The sequence below is a fragment of the Temnothorax nylanderi genome, unplaced genomic scaffold (assembly GCF_030848795.1).
Source record: "Temnothorax nylanderi isolate EJ_2023f unplaced genomic scaffold, tnyl_v1.0 TNYL_tig0173_pilon, whole genome shotgun sequence".
Classification (NCBI taxonomy): Eukaryota; Metazoa; Arthropoda; class Insecta; order Hymenoptera; family Formicidae; genus Temnothorax; species Temnothorax nylanderi.
In genome coordinates, this window is record NW_027249235.1 from 98,198 (window position 1) to 108,756 (window position 10,559).

Below are 10,559 nucleotides of genomic sequence, written 5' to 3' on the forward strand. Positions count from 1 at the left end.
TTATGTAGAAAAATATTAAAAAAGTAAATTAAAAATTTACATTTGTCGAGGGATCCTAATCTTTTGGCACTGCTGGATCATTTGGCACTGCTGAATCATTAAGTTGCGGTTCCTCCAAACGCAGCCTTTTCCCGGTACTTGTCTCTATCCCTACTATCTGGATAGCATCATGTGACATTAATGAGACTGATTCTAATAGTTCTGAAAATTGACTTGTTGAATTGGAAGGTGAAACTTGCACCGATGTATCGCTTCCAATTATGTCTATAACTTTTTCTCCTTCATTCGCATTTTCCTTAAATGTAAAAAAGTTCACAATTAAACTAAGTATATAACAAAAAAAGATTTGCTTATCTCAAGTGTTTATTATTTACTGAATTTCTGTCGTAGAATCGCTTCGTACAAACCTCAAGAATGGACTTTATCCCTTTTCTCAGTTTTAACTAATCGCCCACATTACTGATAATCGATGGAATTGTATCAGGATACTCATGAAACAACTGTAAAGTTTCATAATCAATCTGTTTCTCTGTAATATTATGGAACGAGTTCACATTTCACAATCTTCAGACATTCTTTAGACATTCAAAATTTGTTACAAATTATTCTTATTAGAATACAGTTTACAGTTGAAAAGTTTAAAGAAAAAAAATGAAGGGAGAAGTCAAACGCATACGACAACTTTATGTAACACTTATGATACCCGGTAAACATTTTTTTATATAAAAACATAAATATATATATAATTATATATCAAATATGTCAATACATGTTTTTTTTTGTATAATTTCTGTTTGTATATACAGGAAAAATAATAAAAAGGAAAATTTTAAAATAATTAAACAGATTATTTTTGCATTGTATTTTTTATAAAAAGTAAAGTTTGAGGTAATAAAAAAAATTTTTCTATATATAATCATATATTATTATGTAAATTTATTGCCTTCCCCGCAGGGTTTACAAGGCGTTTTTGAGAGGAACGTTCCCAAACCTCGTACAACACACAGTACCCTTACCCTGGTCTCTTACGACCTCACAATTATTACTTTCCCCTCCCCCCCTCGCATCCTGCCCTCTCCTCTTCCTCTTCCTCAGCATCCTCCGCGACTTCTTCTGCTACCTCCCTCCTTCCTTTGCGTCTCCCTTCCGCTCTCTATTTTGCCCATTCCCTCTTCCTCTTGCCTTTTTCCTCCTCATCCGAATCCATGAGGAGCTTCTCTTCCATTCCTCTAGAAATCTCCTCCTCCTCGGATCTCGTTTCGCTCCTGGCATCCTCCCTACTCCTTTCTAACCTCTTCCCTTTCTCTTCTCTCTCTCTATCCCTCCTCTCCACCGATTTATCTTCATCTAACTTCACCCCCATACTGCTCCCTGCTCTCCTCCTTGCTTCCAGGACTCGCCGCTTCTCCTCCTCGCCCCCCAGTCTCACTAAGAACGTCAGCCACGCACCTCTCTGTCCGATCAGCCTTACTTCCCTTACCTCCACTCTCACCTTTAGTCCTTCTGTGAACAATTCCTTAACCTTCTCCCAATTCGATTCTTTTCCTTCCCATTTCTCTTTCTCTATCCTTAGAATCACATTTCTCTTCCTCAGCTCTTCCTCGTTTTCACCCCCCACCCCCCACCATTTCTTCTTCTCAGGTCTCCTTTCCTCGTACTCTTCCCTCTTCCTTTTACCTCCATTCTGCTCCATTCTTTCCACCTTCCTTTTCAATCTCCTTACTTCCTCCTCCAGCTCCTCCATCCTCTCCCCCTTCCTTTTATTGTCCTCCTTCCCCTCCTTCAGCATCCTCCTCACTTTCTCCTCCATCATCCTCTCTACCGCGTCCACTAAAGCTCTTCCTTTTTCTTCCATCCTGAGACAACTGAAAATGCACTTATATTAACCACCTCTCTTTTGCTCCGCTCTCTCTCTCTCCTTCCTCTCCTCCTCTGACCTATCGCCCTTCTCTCTTTCACCTCCACCTTACCTTCGCTCCTTCCGCCTCCAATTCTTTCTCTGGCAACCGCTTACTCTTTTCCACCACTCGCACTCGTCTCCTCGGTCCGCCTTCTCTACTGCCGCCACGTGTTTACCTTACCTGTTCACCTCGCTCCGTTGTCCCCTCCCTTCGCTCTCTCGATCTCGCCGCTTGTCCCTGCCACCCGTTGCAGTGCTGCGTGTTGCGAATCCGCCTTAACTGTCGTGCCGCTCTCGCCTCTCGTGCCATCTGCTTCCTCTCCCGTGTTCCCGTCGACCTAACCTCATTCTCCGGCCTCCTCATCTCTGACCAATTTCTGCCGTCTCCTCTTCCTATTCACCTCACCTCCATTTGCTCCACCTCCTCTCTGCTTCCTTCACCCCTATCGCTCTTCCTCCGCCTTCCCTCCTCTCCGTGTCACCCTTTTCCGTAACTCTTCTTCGCTCTCTCTCTGTACTGCCTGTTCCCCCGCCGAGGGCTACGGGGGACCATCTATATATAATCATATATAAATATAACAGTTGTTGTACATGATTATTGATTATATATGGGCAAATTTTTCTCATCACCTCAAACTTCACTTTTTATAAAAAATGCAATGTGAAAATGTGATCTTTCTAATTATTTTAAAATTCTCCTTTTTATTATTTTTCCTTTATATACGAACAGAGATTACAAAATAGAAAAAACATGTATGGACATACTTGATATTGTATAATTATACATATATTTCTATATAAAATTTTTTTTACCGAGTAGTTTTAACAGCTCATTAGTAATGATATTGTTTAATATTTTTAACGTATCTGTTATTATCTGTAGATATACATTTACTATAATTATTCGCGTTTAAGAGTAATTTAATCAACAAATAATTTTTACGCAAAATTATTTCAATGTTAAATAGGGGATCAGTATATAAAAACACCTTGACAAATTGTATCTAAACGATATTAAAGACTATATGTATAGTCTTGATATTTCTGTATTATACGATTTTCATCTCTATTTGACTTTAAGAACTCAAATTAAGCTTGCAAGTTGCGGGCCACTGTATATATGAGAACGCAATTAATGGATATCTTCATGCACATATACTCTGTTTACGCGAGCGTTACTTCTGTAGTTATAAACTTACTCAAATTATCGTAAATATACAATAATTCACTCCGCGTAAACGGGGGTCTGCATAATTCACTCCGCGTAAAGGGGACGGGTACGGCACGATTATGTCTGAATCGACCTTTAATCATACATACCTTCAAATAATCCAATAAGGTGCGACAGTTTCATACGTTGCAACGCAATTTTGCAACGCTTATCCATAACGCCGAAATAGAAAATGATAAATAAGTTGACCCGTGTATACACTCTTGCACTTATATTTGACACTTTTCACTTATATTCACCAGTCTTTGTATCGGCGATACTATTAGATAATGCGCGCTATAAACACGTTGCTATAACTACGCTAGAAAATATGCGCGGCATAGCGAGTCGCTTTTTTGTTTTCTGACATCGCTGCCTCATCCCGATTGACGCAACTATATGGATAGATAGTCTATCCAAGTTCTGGTTGTGGCAACCAAATTTCGCGCAACTACATTCATGTAGTTGACATATAAAAGTAAATAAGTCACATCAACCATACACATAATTGTTACTCACAGATAACTAGGGTGATGCAGCTAGGTTGCTTACAGCTAAATTTTTCTGGTTGTGTGCATCATATCATTTTTTTCCGTGTGGTTATGTAGAAAAGATAAAACTTCTTTTACCGTCTGGTTTGGAGTATTTTATTGAAAGAGTAAGTGTCAAGTTTCAAGTAATGGATATGGATAAAGCGAATGTTGTTATAGAAAACAATTTCCATTATCTTTGAGTTATGGCATCACCATTCATAACAGCCAAGGATTAAGCTTGCAAAACGCTGTTATAGATATAGGTAATTCTGTATTTAGTCATGGTCAAGCATATGTTGCGTTATCCTGAGTAACATCTCTGGATGGATTGCATTTAATTAATTTTGATCCGTTATCTGTAACAGCTAGTAACAGAGCTATTACCGAATATAATCGGCTAAGACGACAATTTGTACCACAAGCACAAATGATTACTATTTCAAAACAACGTTTTCGAAAAATAAAAGATGTTCCGTGGACATTGTCGAAAAGAATTGCTTCCGTTCAAGAGTCACATTAAGAAGCTCGACAAAGTACTGCTTGGGAGATACGTGCTTTTCAAAATACAGATAAAGATTCGATGGCCTACAGATGCTAGAAATATTTATATATTATTTTTACAAAAAGTTGATAATAAAAATTAAGCAACTGTGCAAATGCAGTATTACAATGCTTATTGCATTTAAGTATTATTAGAAAAATTGTCTGATATTAGAGGGATATTTCGGGTTTACCGAAATTTTTATAACTCCAGAACTAATCAATCAAATCTTAACGAATTATATATGAAATAGGGGTAGAAAAGACTGAAGAATATAATAAAATTAGAAGTAGCCCAATATTTCAAAATTTGCAAAAGTTCTAGCAACCACGGACATTTCTAAAAAAAAAAAATTTTTTTTAAAAGAACCCTTTTACCGATCATCGCCAAATTCAATACCAACCTTCCTTGAATAATACTCTATCGATTAAAAAAAATTCAGCCCGATATCTCAATATTTACGAAAATTAGAGCAACCACGGACATTTCTAAAAAAATTCAAAAATTTTTTTAAAAAGAACTCCTTTACCGATCATCGCAAAATTCAATATCAACCTTCCTTGAATGATACTCTATCGATTAAAAAAAAAACAGCCCGATATCTCAATATTTGCCGAAGTTAGAGCAACCACGGACATCAAATCTGCACATACACACATACATACATACGGACATGCGATTTTAATGCAATATTTCGACATTTTAAAACACTCTGAACATATTGGCATCAAAAACTCAAAAAACAATCTTTTCTTTGGTTTCTTCTACCCCTATTTCATATATAATTCATTTAAATTTGGTTGACTAAACCCAACTTTATACGCAATCAAAGGTTCATATACGAAATTCACGAAAACAAAGCTTCCTCTATGAAGAAGCAATAATATTAAGAAACAGGATGATTTAAGTAAATTAGCACAGCGATATGAAAGTAATATGCAAAATTTGAATACTGATGCAATACGGAAAAGTTTAGAAGAATACTTTTCGATTAAATGAGATGCCGTCGAATTTCTTACTGCTACTTGTACAAAATATGATTATGTAAGAAATCTGGTAGAGCATCAAGTTACTTGTACTAGTCGGTGCAAATCATGTGGTAATACAAAAGTTATTATTACTGATAAGAATGTAGTTGTCCCAATTTCTATTAAAAATTTGAAGAAAAAATGTGATCTTAATGATTTATTAAAGACTACATTTTCACATTGGTGTCAATCACATGACAAATCATGCAAACATTGTGCAGGAAATGATATAATGTTTAAAAATGAATTAACGTTGACAAAAGAAATAGTTATTATTCATTTAGTTTTGTTTTCATTACAAGATAATAAAGTAATAAAAATACCACAGAAATTTAATTTAAATGGCATATCAACAGCTAAAGTATCAATAGCTAAACAGCAGTATAAAGTAATGAATGCTATATTTCATGATGGTTCATGTATTGAGAATGGCGATTATACAAGTATGTGTAGAGAAGGGACATCTTGGACTAAAATTGATGAGGGAAAAAAAATAATTAAGAAACGAGAACAATGGCCTACAGGTGCTAGAAATATTTATATATTATTTTTACAAAAAGTTGATAATAAAAATTAAGCAACTATTATTAAATATAAATACACATTTTACATAAAAACAATGTCCAGCAATGTATTTTTATGATTAGCAATGATATTCTAAACCAAATTCACTTGCATTTTATCTCTTATTTATTAAAATTTACATATCAATGATTATATTTTAATTATAAAAGACCATGAGAGTGGTGGTGAGATTAGAAATAATAGTCTGTAACACCTTTAGCTTTACAATCTGTACATTCTGTTTATAAGAGATATACTCTTTATAAGATAAGATGCGTAACACTACAAAATGCATGATATCAGTACAAAATTACCTTTTTCAAAAAGGTAAAAAAAGGCGCCAAGTACACGCGTAGTTGTTACCTCGAAAAATAAAACCAAATGGTAGTATCATTAATTTTAAAGTCAAAAATATTATTAAAACCCAAATGGTACGTAATATATTTGTACCTCGAAAAAACCCAAAAGTGGGTGGGTAGTATCTTTATTTTAAAAAATCGAAAAAAAAACAAAGTGGTAGTATTATACCTCGAAAAAACCTAAGTAACAAGTGGTAGACGTAATCTTTGTATCTCGAAAAATCTCGAAAAAACCTAAGCAGTAGTATCTTTATTTCCAAAAAATTATAAATCAAGTGATACACATCTCACAAAATTACGTTACCTCATCAAAGATGAGTCGCGCTTCAAGTGATCTATTACAATTACAAAAAAGAAATGATATCTTTTTATATTACAGCGCCAATTACAGAGAGAACATACACTGAGAAAAAAAATTTGTCAATCCCAAGAAATATTTAGTCCGATACGTTTAACTAAACATTTTAGTTAGTTAACTAAACATTAGATGAATTAATTAATTCTTGATTAAAGAAACGAAATAAATTGTTGGAACAACTAATATTTAGTTAACTAACTAAAATGTTTAGTTGAACGTATCGGACTAAATATTTCTTGGGATTAACAATTTTTTTCTCAGTGTATATATTGCCTCAAAAAATAATTGTTGCACTACTTTGAAAAATCTTTATATTGTGTCAATTAGAAAAAGAATGTATAATAATTTTATAAGATTAAAAAATTTTATTTATATTTAAATACAAAGTTTATTTTCAATAGAATAAAAGATTGAATCATGAAGAATTACAGAGGTAGCAGTACAAAATACAAATATTTTATTAAAATATTTAAACCCAACAAGGGAATACAAGGTATTTAAAAACTTGCACATTGCTTCCTCATAGTTTTTAAGTGTGCACACACAGAAAAATATCGTTCTACAGCCAAGAAAAGCAATTACTCATTTTATTTTATTTGGTTTGAGTAATAGTTTTCTTCAACAAAGAATATTTTCTAATATTAGTTTTAAGATATACTTATCATAAGTATTAGAAAAGCTTATCATCATGTGCTTAAAAGAAGAATTTATTCTTCTTTCAAGTATATTCTGAAACTTTATCTAAGAAAAGCAACATAAGCTTGATTTGAATATTTACTGATTCTTTAGGTAAGAATATGAAATACTTGGCTGTATAGAACAACATTCTTCTAGGTTAGGAGGTTTTCGTGCGCGGTCCGGAGGGGTACAGTTTAGAATATTAAAATTCCTGTCTTCAGATGGACTCGAACTCGGTTCCTCGTGGTTATGAGTCTGATACTTTATTACTAGGCCACATCTCTGATTATATTCTTAGTGCTGCAGTATCTAGTTTTGACAGAGTGATTCATGATTTCAAGTATATTCTGTTAAATATATCTAGCAAAAAACATAAGCTGATTTGAATATTTACTGATTCTGTAGGTAAGAATATTGAAATATTGAAATCAAGGAAATCACTTCTGTGAAAACTAGTACTGCCAGCACTAAGATATAATCAGGATGTTGGCCTTTGAGTGATAACGTGTCAGATCATAACCACGAGAAACGGGTTCGAGATCATTCTGAAGGACAGGAATTTTTATATTCTAAACTGTACCTTCCGCACCGCGCACGAAAACCTCCTAACCTACATTTACTTAGGAACTAAAGAATTAAAGAAAATTAAATAAATAAAAATAATATTAATGTAATCATCAAGAATACAAATTCTTTTTGAAAGTAAAACGATTATTCTAGATGAATAAAATTTTTACTTGATTCAAATAAACGGATAAACTTCTCTCAAGAAAATGTAATATCCTTTATTGAAGTATAAGCTTCTCTTCCGTGGACTCTATATTGTAAGTAAACAGAATGTTTGTATTAATTTAATATTCTTGTTTCAAGTACTAAACTTGCTAAGATCTAGAATATGTTTTGATGTAAATGTGATACTTATGACGACTTTATGGTAGATTTGCTCATATATGAACTTATCAAATACTTGAAGCAAGTAATATTAACTTGTAGGTAGTATATATTTTTTCTGTGTGCAAGTAGAAACTTGCACATTGCTCCTCATAGTTTTTAAGTGTGCAAAGTAGAAACTTGCACATTGCTTCCTCATAGTTTTTAAGTGTGCAAGTAGAAACTTGTATATTGCTGTGCGCGGCGGCCGAATCATAGCGCCACGGGGCACCGCGTCGCGATGCTACGCGCATGGCGAGCCGCCGCTCGGGCACGCCGCACGCGCCAGAGTTCGCCGCGCCGTCGCTAGGCGGCTAACGCTCATGCAGTTTCGCGCGAGCCAGATTACGCTGGGGAGCTTTAAGAAAGACCACCCGCTGTGAGGACTTCAGAGCCTTCTCTCGAGTTGAGACGCCTTTTTGTACGACAGGCTATCAATCGAGATTGTAAGGTCGGAAAACAGTTCCTACGGAACTATAGAGCGAGCTCCTTGTGGGCCTCTAAATCAGAGCGAGCTTTTTAGGCCTCTGCATAACGGGGTGTGCCCCGGGCCTCTGGTAACAGAGAGAGCTCCGGGCCTTCGGTTCCAAACAACACCAGCACACTCGGCAAGCTGCCGCGCAAGAGGAAGCAGCGTGGCTGTCCCGGCCACGGGCAAGCGCCGGCGCCAAGTCCGCCCGCTCCAAGGGTTCGGCCTTCTATTGAGCCAACGCCGGAGACGTATCAACCACGTCTCGAAGGGAAAGTAGAATCTTTCCGAAAGTGGAAGTTAATTCCCATTAACCTGTCGGACCTGCCGGCACCACGCTCTTGGAAACATCGCCTGGCGAAGATAGTCTCGCCGAAGAAGATAGTCTCGCCGAAGAAGATAGCCTCACCGAAGAAGAAATGCCAGCAGACGCAGACCTACTCCTTGCCACCCTCACTGGTAGTATTTGATCCACCGAGTCCGCTACCAAGCACGCCGAAGCGGATGCCCAGGACTCCGGGCAAAGGTCTGATTCCTAAAAGATACACTAGGATCAGCCGCCAGAGACGCTCCTTATTAAGGGAGCTATTCGGAGAATAACTTTCTTCCTGCATAGCGTATCCGGAGACATAACCCTCCGGGCGCCTTGCACACGTGCTTCGCACGTCGCCCCGCATCTCGCGGGGCCCCCAAAGAAATCAAAAATAAATTTACAGGTTCTCCTCGGACGTCACTGGATCATAAGATAAATCGTGGGGCTGAGATTGTAAGTAGCACCCCACAATTGCTTTCTTATAATTTTTAAGTGTGCAAGTAGAAACTTGCACATTGCTTCTTCATAATTTTTAAGTGTGCAAGTAGAAACTTGCACATTGCTTCCTCATAATTTTTAAGTTTGCAAGTAGAAACCTGCACATTGCTTCCTCATAGTTTTTAAGTGTGCAAGTAGAAACCTTTGCTCACAAAGCTCCTCTATGAGGAAGCTTTTATTTTATTCGATGTATAATTATTAGTATTTATTTGTTTTGGCTTCCTCATAGAGGAAGCTTTGTGAGCAAAAGTTTCTACTTGCAAACTTAAAAATTATGAGGAAGCAATGTGCAAGTTTCTACTTGCACACTTAAAAATTATGAAGAAGCAATGTGCAAGTTTCTACTTGCACACTTAAAAATTATAAGAAAGCAATGTACAAGTTTCTACTTGCACACTTAAAAACTATGAGGAAGCAATGTGCAAGTTTCTACTTGCACACTTAAAAACTATGAGGAAGCAATGTGCAAGTTTCTACTTGCACACTTAAAAACTATGAGGGATGTTGTGAGCGCACAACGTATTCACGATAAAGTATGGCACCTGGCAACACCGAGGGCCGGATTACTGGGTAATCCGACCCTAGCGACGAGGACCGATGACGCGAAAGCCAGCACGCGTCGCGGTAATGACCATATATGGTCATTCGGGATATCACCAGCCCGCTAGGACGTTGATCGCGAAGTCAAAATTGCTGACTGCTAAGTCAGCAATGCCGAGGCGATAAAAAGCCCGCCCTTCCAAGGAACGGCGGGCAGTCTAAGAATCGAGAGCGTACCGCGAGTCAACTAAACATTAATTGTAACCCGCAAGTCAGGGTAGTGCAAATCTACAAGTGTATCAATAAAACTATCTTTTATTAAACGCGACTGCAAACTACATATCGCCAGTGTCCTTTCTCCCTCTAATCGGCGGATCCAAAGAACTCGGTGCCGGCCCTGATCTCCAATTCAAGGCGGCGGCACAACAATTGGTGGCAGCGGTGGGATCTGCTAACCGGACGAGAGGACATCTTGCCAGACTTACGCCTGCAAAAAGGAGCGGATCATCAAAAGGCGGTAAATATCCCGGAGAGGAAAAGCCAGCCAGATCCCGGCAGAGTGAAGCAACGGTAGCAGCCCCGCGTGTTATCAGCGACACCGGAGAGGCCCCGACCTACCGCACGGACTCGCCAGCCCG

The 10,559-nt window shown here is 37.3% G+C and overlaps 1 protein-coding gene across 3 annotated transcripts; it reads right to left on the bottom strand.

Moving 5' to 3' along the window:
* Nucleotides 1–921: 921 nt before the first annotated feature.
* Nucleotides 922–2,442, bottom strand: LOC139778133 (uncharacterized). 3 transcript variants are annotated; one of them, XM_071715950.1, is made up of 2 exons: nt 2,302–2,442; nt 922–1,865 (listed from the first exon to the last, which is right to left on the bottom strand). In XM_071715950.1, the coding sequence occupies exons 1-2, from the start codon at nt 2,310–2,312 to the stop codon at nt 1,154–1,156; spliced, it is 723 nt and encodes a 240-aa protein (XP_071572051.1). In that variant the 5' UTR covers nt 2,313–2,442; the 3' UTR covers nt 922–1,153. The 3 variants fall into 3 exon arrangements, with proteins under 3 accessions (XP_071572051.1, XP_071572053.1, XP_071572052.1); XM_071715952.1 differs by having other exon boundaries at nt 2,082–2,442; XM_071715951.1 differs by having other exon boundaries at nt 1,971–2,442.
* Between the last annotated feature and the right edge of the window lie 8,117 nt (nt 2,443–10,559).